At 43.2% G+C, this 14451-nt stretch overlaps 2 protein-coding genes across 4 annotated transcripts; one reads left to right on the forward strand and one right to left on the reverse strand.

The window, feature by feature from the left end:
• The first annotated feature begins 894 nt into the window (after positions 1-894).
• Positions 895-3305, forward strand: zgc:103625 (methyltransferase-like 26 B). Of its 2 annotated transcripts, XM_052049565.1 has the most exons (7): positions 895-916; positions 1024-1283; positions 1410-1572; positions 2156-2215; positions 2283-2350; positions 3005-3083; positions 3152-3305. In XM_052049565.1, the coding sequence occupies exons 2-7, from the start codon at positions 1084-1086 to the stop codon at positions 3197-3199; spliced, it is 618 nt and encodes a 205-aa protein (XP_051905525.1). In that variant the 5' UTR covers positions 895-916; positions 1024-1083; the 3' UTR covers positions 3200-3305. The 2 variants fall into 2 exon arrangements, with proteins under 2 accessions (XP_051905525.1, XP_051905524.1); XM_052049564.1 differs by having other exon boundaries at positions 895-1283.
• On the reverse strand, positions 3301-14088 carry hgs (hepatocyte growth factor-regulated tyrosine kinase substrate). 2 transcript variants are annotated; one of them, XM_052049523.1, is made up of 20 exons: positions 13888-14088; positions 12780-12864; positions 12624-12699; positions 12437-12529; positions 11686-11803; positions 11469-11521; positions 11178-11246; positions 10916-11040; positions 10010-10118; positions 9793-9891; positions 9616-9705; positions 9497-9535; positions 7631-7831; positions 6815-7028; positions 6560-6732; positions 5368-5508; positions 4893-5076; positions 4656-4792; positions 4369-4524; positions 3301-4273 (listed from the first exon to the last, which is right to left on the reverse strand). In XM_052049523.1, the coding sequence occupies exons 1-20, from the start codon at positions 13922-13924 to the stop codon at positions 4115-4117; spliced, it is 2358 nt and encodes a 785-aa protein (XP_051905483.1). In that variant the 5' UTR covers positions 13925-14088; the 3' UTR covers positions 3301-4114. The 2 variants fall into 2 exon arrangements, with proteins under 2 accessions (XP_051905483.1, XP_051905482.1); XM_052049522.1 differs by having other exon boundaries at positions 11686-11809.
• Positions 14089-14451: the final 363 nt, after the last annotated feature.

Here is a 14451-nt window from a genome sequence, read left to right on the forward strand (position 1 = left end):
TTCTTTTAATGCAATGCCAAAGTATCGCACTGGGCCTCGGTATGGACATATCTTCAACATCACGTGACTTTGACCGAGGTGCAGCAAAAATGTGATCGAGAGTTAAGAAATATACAGATAAGTATAGAAGTAGTAAGAAAGTGTGGGAGGCCAGACTGAGATTGTTTGGTCATGTACAGAGGAGGGACAGTGGATACATTGGTAGGAGAATGTTAGAGATGGAGCTACCCAGGTAGGAGACAGAGAGGTAGGGCAAAGAGGAGATTCATGGATGCCGTGAGGGAAGACGTGCAGGTAGTTGGAGTCAGAGTAGAGGATGCAGAGAACAGGGAAAGATGGAAATTAATGACTCGCTATGGTAGCACCTAAAAAGGGACAAGCCGAAAGGAGAATAAGAAGAATAAAAGAAGTAAGATAGCTGTATTTCACAAAGACAATCTAGTGTTTCTTACAGGGAAAAAAGCATGATGCATTAAAACTACCCCGACAAGCATAATCTTTCCAGTGTTTTGGGTAAATGTAACGTAGTACTGTCATGTAAATGTAACCCATGACTACCAACTAGCGAGTGCAATGTACCTTAGTGTTAGACAAAAATAGGGTTTATTTTTTTCCTTCATAAAAATACTCAAGCAAAAGATAAATGTAAGTTGCATTCAAACTAAGTACAATTTATCCAAAAAGTTACCCAAGTAAATGTAATGTAGTGCGCTACAACGCTAACTAACAAGTGGAAGGTAGTGAGGTACAAAGGGAATCGTTCATTCATTCATCTCCCGAACCGCTTTGTCCTCACTAGGGTCGCGGGGGGTGCTGGAGCCTATTCCAGCTGACTTTGGGCAGTTGGCGGGGGACACCCTGAATCGGTTGCGAGCCAATCGCAAGGCATACAAAGGGTGTCAATCCTCTTAAACGGGTAATCTGCTACCCATCTGCCATCAACCACTTCTCACCTCGGTCAACATGGCACACCCTCCATTATTATAATTCCTGATCTGGCTATAATTAGGAATTATACCAAAGGTCGAACCCAGCAGAAGACACCTGAGGGGGTTCTCGTGGGTGCCATCCCTCCCGCATACCATGCTGCTGTCTCCTCAGGCGGAGAGGAACTGGGAGGAAGTGTGCTCGTTGCTTCAGGAGGCGCTGGAGGAACAATCACACCGGCAGCTCTTCGCCTTGGAGCTGGGATCCGGAACCGGGCAGCATGTCATCCGCTTCGCCCAGAAGATGCCCTTCGTCACCTGGCAGCCGTCCGACATCCAAGAGGAGGCTCGGCAGAGGTATGACAACATGCCCAACTCCAGTGGTGGTTTTTGACATACATTATGCGCAGCTAACCGTTGAGTGTTTCAACACCTGTTTGTATTTTGTGTGCTGCTAACATGTGACGTATACCACCACGACAGCATCAAGGCATACATCGCCGCAACCAACGTGACGACAGTGCTGCCACCTGTGCACCTGGATGCCAGTGAGCCATGGGAGAAGTGGGCGGGGGTCTGTCGCGGTTCCTGTGATGTCATTGTTGCTATCAACCTACTCCAGTACAGCCCCTTCAAGACAGCACAGGTAGGCCCAAGCAATACAATTTACACCTAGTGCAGCTTCAAGTAACTCACAAGTTCCAAAAATGCACATTGGGTTAATCTCTTTTGCCACATTTGCGTGGTGGACCCCAAAAAGCTGGCAAGAGGGAGGAACTGGGTGTACTTGACAAATTGTATTAAAACAGAGAAAACTAAATTCAAAACAAAGTCCTAACTTTGTTAGGCTAACAACAAAACGAATCCAAAGTATCAAACAAAAACCACAGCAGAAGCTCAAAAACAATAGCAACAGAAACATGACCTAAACATGACAAAACAAACAAACATGACAGCGGCAAAGGAACAGCAACAATGACCCGACAATGAGTGTTCGGGCGGGAGTCCTTTTATAGATCTAATTACCTAATGACCAACAGGTGTGCAGCTGCAGGGGGAGCCCCACAGTGCCACCTGTTGGTCCCAAACCGAATCATGACATCTTTTGGGCTGAAGTTTGGAAAGTTGACTTGACAATTCAAAAATTTCCCCATTGTTGCATCTGATGACCTACATGTTTACATTTCCAACAGGTTTAAACTTAGTGTTTTTGTTTTTTTTAAACAAAGGGTGTTTTCAACGGGGCAGGTCAGATCATCAAACACAATGGCCTGTTGGTGACATACGGGGTATGTATCACACTTCTAAAAGCAGGTTTTAAATCGAAATTGACTTTTGTTGCACTTCATTTTCCAGGCGTACGCTATTAACGGCACTATTACGCCACGATGCAACGAACTCCTTCATGAAGAGCTGCGCAAAGTGTAAGCTTAGTTGTGCCTTGTTCCATCTTATTTGCATATTGATGCAGGGAAGAGAGCAACTTGGTGTGTATCGTAATTCATTCAGTATACTGTTTTTGTAGGACAAGTTGAAATACATTAAAAATATTTGGAAGAGGAAGAAATATTCTGACTTCATAATCATTCCGTCCTATTTAAACTATGCATTGAATTAATGATGAAATAGTTTCAGACTTTGTATTAATTCACTGTGACATTAAAAATGCACATTTATTAATGTACTCAATGTTTTCTTTTATTTGGTGGTGACTTCAGTTATTGTTCCAACAGACACCATGCATTAAAAATATATTAGCTTTTTTAAAAAAATACCTATTGTTTTTTTTATGATTAATTCAGTGGTGAAATAGAACTCATGATTTTGCATGCATTAGTGAATTTCAAATAAAAAGCTTTATAGGACACGTGGTATAGAAAATGGATTTGAGATATCACTTTTGTATCATGTGATTATATCCAAGATGTAAATTGATTCTACTCAACAAAAATATAAACTAACATTTATGTTCCAGACAAAAGTGTACATCCTCGCTTCTAATTTGAAGGGTGTCATTAGTCCCGCGCAACCTAAAACAACTTCATTCAACATTGACAACGTCATGTCCTGTCCCTCAGGAATCCCGAGTGGGGACTTCCAGACGTGGATGTGCTCCGACAGTTGGCCTATGAAAATGGGATGCGTATGGAGAGGATGGTGAGTCACATTTAACCACATTTTTGTGGAAAATGTTGACAAATACCATTATTCTATTCGTCATACAGGTGGATATGGAAGAATGCTACAAATGTCTCATCTTCAGAAAAATATAACCATGTGGGTCAATGTATCCTTGATTGACCAGAAATAAAGAGATCATGACCCATGTGTTTTGTTCTCTAGCACAACGACAGAAAAAAAGCAATCAAGCAAGTGGACAATAAGAAGATATTTATTAAATATAAATTTAAAATTACTTGTGAGCCAGACAGATGGCCTTGATGGAGGAAAGAAGAATCACAACGTCACAAAAAGAGCTGATTGGTGACCGGCAATGGATTACATGCGGAGCAAATGTGTTTCGAGTCGCTCTCCCCGCACACGGAAAGAATGCATTTTAGCAGATACTTGCAGTATGAGAGCTATGATGCGAATGAAATAAATGATCGCTTTGTACTTGCGCTATCCCTTCTTGGGTTCAACCATGTATCTTTGCCTATCCGTTTTTAAAAATTGCAAACAATAATGACAAGGGAATGCCAAAACAAAGGTAGACAGTTTGTGTGGAAGGAGAAGATGGAACCAACAAGCGGAATGTTAAGCTGTGATCGTGCTGATGAGTTAGTGCTGTTCATTCCGAGCCTCTCACTGTGCTTCCTCTGCTTACAGACAAACCCATTTAACCAACTCAGTCAAAAAAAATCAGTACTCAAGAGAGGCTCCACTCTGCAATACAATTTAAAAAAGAAAAACAAAATCAACATGCTTGACACTTAAAAGTATTTTTTCGCCTGGTAATTAGTATTTTCTTATTCCATTTTTAAGAGACTATTTATGAAGGAGGAAATACAAGGAACAGATAAGATGCGCGTTAGCCCACCCACTTCCAGACTTACGTAAAGGGAGCATCACAACATTTCACACCGCCACGACGTGACAGTGTGGTGGAGACATAACCCATGAGGAGAGGGGTGTGTTTGGGGTAGTAGTGTGTGAGACGCGTGATAACAAGCAAGCAGGAGCAGCTTTCAGTCGAACGAGATGAGCTGCGCCTCCGCATTGCCGGGGACCACCTGGGGATGGTGCTGATGCTGCTGCTGCTGCTGTTGGGGCGGCTGCTGCTGCTGCTGCTGTTGCTGCTGTGGTGGCGGTTGAGGTGCCTGTTGAGGGCCACTAGGGGGAGCCACCTAGAGCAGGCAGGCCAAAAAGGTAAACCAGACATTGTGTGTGTGCGCGTGTGCGTGTTTGTGTGCGTTTTAAACAATGGTCAGAAATAACTAACCTGTTGGTACATGGGCTGCTGGCCAGACATATACTGTTGTTGGACGGCCATATTGGGGTCTTGGCCCGGAAGTGCTGAAATCATGTTCTGCATGCTGTAGGGCGGGTAGCCCATGTAGCCCATGCCGTTGGTGGGGGTGGCCTGCGACACCACATTCTGTGCAGGGGAGAGGGGGAAGCAAACTTTGTATTTGTCCCATGTTTGTTCCAAATCATGACTAAAATATGTTTATCTTGATTTCAAATCAAACAAGCTTTATTTTGGACTCTTAGGTAGCAGAGGCAGACCTGGTAGCCTTGCGTGGGTGTGGGCTGGTAGTTGGAGTAGGGTGTACTAGTGGCGGGCGGACCCTGACCAGGAGGAGGAGCTGGCTGACCGTTCGTGGCAGCAGGCTGATACATGTATGCATTCACCATACTGGGATCTAGACAAGCAAGAAAGAGAAAGGGAAATTAAAAATAGATCAATCAACAATTTGGGCAGAAACTACTCAAGTGGAGGTGAAAAGTGAGACCATGACTTACCTGTGGCAGCAGGTGGCATGGCCTGGTACTGTGGTGGCGCGCCTTGGCCCGGCTGGTTCATGTAGAGGTTGTGCAGAGGGGAACCTTCCACTGAGTTAGCTGGACTGAAGGTGCCCGGGTAGGCGGGCGGCCCACCAGGCTGGTACACCACCCCACCTGCTACGTTTGGGGGCAAAGACTGCATCTGTCGAAGGATCACGGAGATGTTTAGATTTTCGTTTGATTAAATTAGATGGTTAAATTGAACAATTTGGTGATCAGATAGAAGACCTTTAATACTCTTTGATTCACGTGTCAGTCAACTTCAACTGGGAATGACGAACAGCATGAAGCAAAGGCGTTTGGCCTTTTATTTGGAAAATTGCACACATGTGAGTTGAGACTTTTCATGACCACAAAGTGAAATGACTTTCTTGACAGTGAGGGTCTGAACAGGCACTGAGGAATATGAATGTGTCTGTGTGCGTGTGCGCACCTGTGCATAGGGCAGAGAGAAGGCGGGCATCTGAGCTCTCATCTGAATGGTGTGCTTCTGCTGCTCCAGACGCATCTGGCGCTCCTTCTCCTGCTCCTGCAGGCGCTGGATGGACAGCTGCCGCTGCATCTCCAAATACTCCTACAAAACCACAAACAAAACACTTGTTAGAGCAGGGACAGCTTTACATCATGCGCGTCCATATTAGTAGGTTAATTTCCCCCGGAATTCAACTCATTCATTCCCAAATACTTTTTCCAATTTTGTCCAGACAGACATTCAAAACCGAGGTACAGTATGTATTTATAACTTTTTCCCCATATGGGGTACAGGAGGGTCTGAAAACGACGGCACTGAGTTGAGTTATGAGGTTTCAGAAAAATAATTCCCGTTACCAAGTGGTCAAAATGATATGGACAAGTGATCTAAAACAGTCATTCCGAATAACAGAACATAAGTCCAAAGTGCGGAGCCTGTGGATGTCAAAAAATTCTGGTCTTCCTCCCAAGAGAGTCTTTGCTGATGTCATATTTGAATACGGCATAGTATCAACCCACTTTTAAATGACATTAATTTATAGATAAGTTGAATATATAGAGACTTTCAATGAACAATGATTAGTTGTAATTTTGTGTTGCACTAAGTTAAAATGCTTTTTGTAATAACTTGCTTGTTTAAAACACGATTACGAAGTACCTTGAAAAATATACATAAAAATTTGGCGGTCCATTTTACCAAACAAGAACATTATAGAAAAAGTTTTATCAGGAGTTCAAAGAAAAAAAAGTGACAGTCACAATTTTCAGATCAATTAAACAGGGTAGATTTTAAGGATTGGTGGGGGAACAGTCAAATGTCTTGGGAGGGCAATTTTATGTTGTCTGTGGTTGTAAGCTAAACTGTCATCATATCAAATTTCACTCTGTATAATCTAGAAAATATATCAGTGTACATTTTGAATTGAATGACTCAAATCAATAACGTTCCAGAACTTTGAAATGCATGAAGATGCCCCTAATTCACCAAGTTTTTTGAGTGCAGTTGGGAGATTTATACTTGTGTGAATTGTTCAGATACTTTTGAGCTCCTGACCATGGAGGCACTTTGCATAGAAGCTTTAAGTCTATACTTGTACCCCATGCTGTTTCAAATCCACTGTCTCAGTGTCCCAATGTATGATGAGCTCCAGTACCTGCTTCTTCTGCCGCATGATCTCCAGTTTTTGCGCCAGCTGTATCTGCCTTTGCCTCTCTGCCTCCTCTGCGGCACGGCGCAGTTTCTCCCTATGCTCGTCCCGAAGCGCGTTGAGGGCCGCCCGAGCATCGCGCACCTGAGCCAGCTTGTCTTGCAGCCCTTCGTAGTACACTGCCAGCACAGCATATAATTTAAGACAAGAACAAGGCACAGGAAGAAAAAATAAACAAACAAACAAAACACTATCACTCACGTCGTTTTTCATCAAGCTGGTTGAGGATGTCCAGGAGCTGCGGGTGCATGTTGTTGATGGACTGGAAGAGGGACAGGACGGCGCTGTCGTTGGTGATGCTGCGCCCGCGCATGTGGTTGCTCTTCATTCGGTTCAGGAAGGTAGTCACGGCGTTCTGCAGGGCCTTCAGGAACTGCTCGTGGTTCTCCTCCGACTCGCCGTTCTGGTACTGTTGCTGGAGAATGCCACATTGGGGAAGGCAAATTCCATGTCACATCAGTCAAGTCAGCCAATTAGATACAGTGTGTCTGGACATGCATTGGCAGAGCTTCATATCTTCCGCATTTTGCTTTGTGGCCACCTTACTATAAAATGGATTTAATGAATTGTTTTCTTGAAAATTCTACACACAAGGCACCATTTGAAACTTATGATCAACACAGAAAGAAACTAAACATTTATTTTATTTTTGATTGTGTTTGCAGATTGCAGTAGTGTAACATTGTGGTTTCATCATTTTCAAAGGGACAGCAAATACCTCAACAGTAATATTCAATATGTTTGAAAAATTAACAATGTCATCTTTTTTTGTGGTGAGTGGGAAAGGTGTGTGTGCGTGTGTGTGTGTGTGTGTGTGTGTGTGTGTGTGTGCATGGTGGGGGGTTACATGCCAACTCCACACAGTAAGGCTGAATCAAACCTCAGACCTCTTCAGTGTGAGGTGGCCATGCTAAGCAGTCGACCACAGTGCCATCCCAAATTATGAGTACTTGGTTTTTATTTGTGGGAAGTTGGGGGCACTGCTGTAACCTGTCCCAGCCAAAGACCTGAGCATACCTCTACAATGCTGACGGGCTGCACAGCCACATGAGCTTCCACGGGTTGGTTGGCTGGCGCGCTGAGGGGAACGCTCACAGGAACGCTGACTGGTGGCGGCGGTTCGGCCAGTGACACGGGAGCTGGGGCCGAGGGCGTGGGACTCTTGCGGGCCTCCTCCTGCTTCTTCTCCCAGTACGTTCTGTTTAGGTAACGGGCCAGCTAAAACGAGGCCACACAGTAAGCGTCAGAGAATGTATGACGCATGTACAGTATTTTAAAACACGAATACATAAAAGATAATGTTAAGAAATAAATTGCTTTTATTAACTAGAATTCGGTCATAGTAGTGTGCGTTTGTTGTTAGTTTCAAGGGTTAGGCCTAGTTAGTGACATCAGGAGCTCTGACTCCAGTCCCGGTTAGGCATTTCCTTACGTTGTTAGTCTCCCTGTTAAGTGCCTGCTCCTCGTGAGTGTTTAACTTTTTTATTTACGTGTTTTGACTGCTTCTCCTATACACATTGTTCCTAAAGCTTAGTTAAAAGTTAATTTCAACTTTTTTTTTAAATTCCATTGAAATTGAATTCATGACCAACTTCAAAATTTTCCAAATGTGCAATCTCGTCTCGTCTAAATTAGCTTTTTTTTTTTTAAAGAATGTTAACTATCTTGATATTTGAGACTACTGTATTTACAATCATAAAGTCCTCCCTATGAGATAACATTTTTATATTAATACCAGTCACTCATCTTTGAGAACTGATAACTCTTGTACTTTTGATATATATAATGTCATTCAACGCAATGTCAACTATTTGTGAACAAAGACCTTTTCTTTCGATGAGATGATGATTTGCCAATGTGTCAAATTGCCACACTATAGCGCCAACTATTGCCAAGGAGGACTTACTTCATGTCAGATTTTTTAGGACCTTGAGTATCGTGCCTGGTATCAGCAGCCTGTACGTTACCATAAAGCAGCTTCTCAAATAGCGGGGCACGCCCCCCTGGGGGGCGCGAGGCACGGTCGGAGGGGGCCCTTTTGATCTCGGGGAACATGCTTTTTTATTTAGATTTTTTTACTGTCCTACAATAAAGTGCACGTGCAGCTCCACTACATTGGGGGCAGCGACGCTCATTGGCAGAGTATGCGCAGGGAGCATTCACTCAGTTTTGTTTGCACTGAGCATGCGCGGTTTGCACACAGCATGAGTATGTAGTGCAGACATGAAGTCGACGGGTGGAGAGAAACGGAGAAAAGAGAAGGTCTCCTGAAAGCTAAGACGAGGAAATATGACGAAGCGTATGTCACGCTTGGCCTCACTGTGACTACGGTGGTAGACGAGGAAAGACCGGTGTACCTACTGTGTCTAAAAATGTTGGCAGTGGACAACATGAAGCCAAATAGATTAAGGTGTCATTTAAAGACATTACACCCCAATCACGCTGATAAACTGCTTGCGTTTTTTTCAGCGAAAACGTGCCAAATATTGCCAACAATCATCCCGCTTGGTGACTGCTACTTGTAGCCATTAATCCAAGCATCATCTTTGATTTAAAAAAGAAAAAAAAGCAGCATGAATGATTTTATATATATTTTTTTGCAGGTTAAACTTTTTACTTCATATTGCGCTCCTGAATTGACAGAAAATAATTGAGAAGCACTGCCTTAAAGTAAAGCCGGTATTCGTTTTATATCGATACCTGATAGCGGTACTCGCCATCCATACTTTTAACAATTTTTAAGAATCCATGGGAACACTGCTTTGGCTCATTAAGGCTCAAAATACATTTGTGAGTTACATTTTTGCTCCTGACCTAAAGCAAGACAAATATATACAAAATGGCAATATCAAAATAAAAATAGGATTAAAATGTGTAACTTACCTCGGGGTCAACTTCTTCGGCTGACGGAGCAGATGAATTCTACAATGTAGGAAGTCAGTCAACAAATGCATCACAATGATGATGATGACGATGATGAAAGACATCGGCGTGCATCTTACCACAGGGGACGTGTAGAGGGTGCTGACTGGGGGTGCTGAGGAGGTGACTGGGGTGGGGTCTGTCTTTGGATACACGGAGTACGAGTTCTTCTGCAAGTGTACATTTGGCCCTTTTTAAACATTTCTCAATAATCAGGCAGAGGAAACTTCAAATTCTTGTGTGGTCATGTGTCCTACCATTCGCTCTTTTTCCTCTGCCTCACTTTGGGAGAGAGCGATGGCCAGCTGTAGCTCTTCCTCCTCCTGCAGCGCCGCCTCGTCTCTTTTTGGAGGCATCTGGACAATGAATAAATAAAGCTTAGATTCTAGCCATCAAGCAGTACAAATTCACTTGTGTGCCGCACATTTGCTGTTTACGGCGAACTCTACGCATTCATCGACTATGAGCATTTACTTGTGACTGCTGGGAGAGCGGGCTGGTGAGATACTCTGGAGGCAATTCGGCAGCACTGGTAGATGCCGGTTTGAGCTCGGCTTTCCTAAGTGAAGGAGAGGAAGGGTGGCTGGTGAGGGGAAAGGGTTGGGGGAGGACAAACAATCTTAAGAATGAATACAGAATATGCATGACAATGGCAACATCATCCAAAGTTTTGTCGAACAACAGCTCACACGACACACACAAACACCATGCAATAAAATCTTGTAAAATAGGCAATAAAAATCAAACTTCAGAGCGCCAGACTAACATTTTTACTAGCTCAGTGGCCCTGATCTGAAAACCTTGGGGTACACACAGTAAATCGAGTTATGTCAATTTCCTGCCTTTGCCGTACTGTAGGAATAATAAAGACTTATTTTATTTTATTCTCAAGTGTTGTTGCTCTATGGCAAAATTTGTATTTTAAAACAAAACAGGCTCTTTTTCTCTGACACACACACACACAACTATAAACATGTCATATCCAGGTGAATAAGCTCTCTGACAGCAACTACAACTGCCTTTTGAGACAGCTTCTGGAATAGATCAATTTAGATTTGTTCAGCTGACCTTTTTTTTGTTGAGGCCTGCAAGTTTATCATGCTGAAATATTCAAATAGCCAAAGAAAAATCCAATACACGAGGGTTTACCGGTTTAACCTGAGATCTGAATGCACAGTAGTCCAGCTACACCAACGCAGCACAGAAGTCATCATTACAGTAAATACTATATCATTGGTGTGTACTATATCATTGTAGTTTCCGTTAATGGGATGTCCGAAACGGGGAGATCCCATTACCATAAACAAAATGACCATGCGCATTTTTCACAGGACAGCGACAATATGTACAAAAGAACATTCAAGTAATCCAGCTACTCACTTGTTCAGCTGCTCAAAGCAGGGCTCACACACACGGACCTCCTTCTCTATTCCAAACTTGGGGATGGTGGAATACTTTGAGGAACACTTGCCGCAAAAGATCTGCCCGCACGCTCGACAGTGGTGCTTTGAAAAGGAAACGGCAACGCAATCTGGGTCAGGCTATGCACGTGGGCCATAAAAATATTGCTCTGATCACATGTGGCGACTGAAAAGACTGTGGGGAAGTCCACATGTCCGGTTTACAAGCACACTCCGCCTACCTTTCTTGTCATCACTCCAAACTGGACTCTGCACCGGTGGCATTCCTCCGCATCAACCCAGTCTGGGGCCTGAATGAACAAAAAGACAGATGCAGCATGTTACATCTGATATAGAAGCATAACACAACATGGAGCTTTGTGCCCTCTTTTACAATAGCAAGAATGCCTACAGTGGCACTTTAACTTAATAGTTTGGAGTCGGGCTATGGGCATGTTTGTAACCCATTTTACTTTTGTACAGTGCAGTATACACTGTGTCATAAATATAACCCAAACGAAATTGCATCTTACTCGTTCTGCTGCAAACATTGCATCACTCTCCTTAAACTCAGGGAACACATGACCTGTGAATGAAAACGCTCATTACACATGAATCAAAAGCCAATATTCCATTGTGATAGCCACATGACCTGCTTGCTACAATGCTGAGAAAGACATCAGAGAATGAACTGACGTCATTTTTGACTCAACATTAAGTGGTTGAAATAACAGAGGGACAAACACTTGCCTTCCACTTTCATGATCTGATAGGTGTCTTGCACCACTTTGTATTTGGGCTCATTGCGGAAGGCGTGGGCCCAGGCTTGGATCAAGTAAAGGATTTTGTTACGTACATTTGGCTCCGTCTGTTTCTGGTGAAAGGAAAATTACATTTGAAAAAAAAAACCCCAAACATTTAAGCACAATGGATCAGCACTAAAACGGCCATCTGCTCAGTAAAAAAATATGCAATACAATCCATTTGGCAAACAATTTCAAGCCCATAACCACAAAAGCATACCAAACAAATCCAGAGATGACAAATATTAGTGAAATCCCCTCCACAAGGGCAAATAACATTTTGCTGACCAGCACAAAAATGACAAACACAAATATCATATGATTTCTACCGTATATTTTACGTGTCGTGGTTTCAAAAGCTGACGACTTCTGCTTTATTTTAGTTGTATGAAGTGCTGTCACACTGCTGTCTTTATTACTTGCATGAAGGTTTATGATGCTGTGGTTACTTATAGTGATGACATTGTCATTTTACGGTAATGCGCCGAGCTGTTTATATACGCGTAGGCTAATGTAAATATGCTAGGTCATGTGACGACAATAGCAGTACATCAAATATTTGCCATCTTACACTGAGATGTTTCCAAGTTAGGAGGAGTTTTGAGCTCGGCTTCAGAAAGAAAGGGGGTCACGCTCACACACATCTAATGGCAATTCAAATCCATGGACACGTTTTATATTCTGGAATTATATATCACCTTGATTAGGTCCTTCAGCTCTTCCATGGTTTGTTTACTTGCCACCTCATCGTGAATGGTCTGCCCACAGTTTTTAACCACAGACTCAAGGACCTGAAGAGGAAGTCACTGTTATGCCATTGCCAGTAACATAACTTGATGTATTAAAACATAACGCTGCAATACTCATTTAACACAAGCATCTTACCTCAAGTGCATAGAGGGCCACATGTGGATTTTTGTCATTCAGCTTTTTCTTTATAGCACCAATTGCATATTTCGCCCTGATGGGAAAGAAACAAATTCATTGGAGAAAAAAAAACACTGAAGATGACAATAATTCGAGACAGTTCGAGTGACTCACTGAGTGTCTCCTTGTCGAATGAGATCGCAGATCTGCAGGATGGATTCCCAGTCGGTCTCTAGCAGTAGCTGACTAGTGGCCTTATCTGGAAAGTAGTCATATGTCACCATTAATAATTATTGTTTTTGTTTTTATATTTAAAATAAGGACCCAAAGAAAGAAGGGTGAATTTAGCTAGCTTTACTTTAACATATTAATCCTTGAATTGTGCTTGCGTGAATGTCTTTGTTGGCTCAGCAGACAAGGTTCAGAAAAACAGTTGTTGTGCAATTAAAACGTGTTTTTGTGCTCTGTTTGTTCTTAGGTACATTGTGACCGTGTCCCAACTTGGGTGTTGCTATAGAAAGGCGTTGGGGTTTTTTTTTGTAATCAATATTATTTTGAGCATAACATCTAGTCACATTGATCAAGTGTCTACCGCAGGATATATTCATACTGAATTATTGCCCAGACTTGCATTTGATGAACACTTATACCTACTAAACATACGAAAATGCGATTTTCATTTTGATCAGAATGGTGGCACTTGGGGAGCCAAGTATTGTTTTAGGTGGAGATTGTGAAGCACTGTATTGCTGGACAATCAGATCCAGAAGAAGACTGATGATGAAAGAGGAATTCAGTTAACAAAAATATTCAAGTTATTTAAAGTCGTTGTAACGCCGTTTGCTGAACACAAGGCTCAGGCTAAAGTCTGTACATGCAACACAAGTGTTACGATTTAACAAATGATATTGTTCACAGCTTGGTCGTCATGTTGACGTTGCTTTATTTTCAAAAGGATGCGAATGATGTGTATGTTCAGGTGCTCGGTTAAAAAATGGCTGGCTGTTTAGCTTGTTGCTCGCACAACTGACGTTAATAAAAGAGATGGCAACATTCTTGTCGAACAGTAATTTACACATTCCTGGACGGTATCGCCTGTTGTGAATATTAGCGAGCTAACCTGGCCCTTAGTCATCGGCGGCCAATTTTGTTAGCAGCAGGCTATAATTAGCTTGGCCTCAGCGCCACAGCCCTTGCTCGTAACAACGCACTTTTGGAAAAACACCGCAGTTTAACAACAGCGAGGCGACAAGTAACATGACCGATTATCTCGGCGACTTACCCAGAAGCCTCTCGAATGTACCTCCGCCTTTCCCCATTGTTGACCGAAAGTCTTCAAGTCGCTGTCGAGGTGTGTATGTTTTCCCCACTCGGCGTCCGCTGTTATGTTCACCTTTTTAGCGAAGTGGCTAACCGCTAGCGTCAAATAGCCACGGAACACAACGCACAGCTGTGCACTGGTTCCCACTTCTCACTTCCGGTGAACAAACGTCAGCCTGCTGAACGGGGCCGCGCCCTCTAGCGGATATCCAGAACACAGCGATATGAGCCAAAGAGTGCCTACGACTGAAATATAAACAAACAATAAACTACAGGGGCGGCCCGGTAGTCCAGTGGTTAGCACATCGGCTTCACAGTGCAGAGGTACCGGGTTCGATTCCAGCTCCGGCCTCCCTGTGTGGAGTTTGTATGCACTCCCCGGGCCTGCATGGGTTTTCTCCGGGTGCTCTGGTTTCCTCCCACATTCCAAAAACATGCGTGGCAGGCTGATTGAACACTCTGAATTGTCCCGAGGTGTGAGTGTGAGTGCGAATGGTTGTTCGTTTCTGTGTGCCCTGCGATTGGC

This window comes from Hippocampus zosterae, chromosome 17 (genome assembly GCF_025434085.1).
Source record: "Hippocampus zosterae strain Florida chromosome 17, ASM2543408v3, whole genome shotgun sequence".
In the NCBI taxonomy this organism is placed as follows: domain Eukaryota; kingdom Metazoa; phylum Chordata; class Actinopteri; order Syngnathiformes; family Syngnathidae; genus Hippocampus; species Hippocampus zosterae.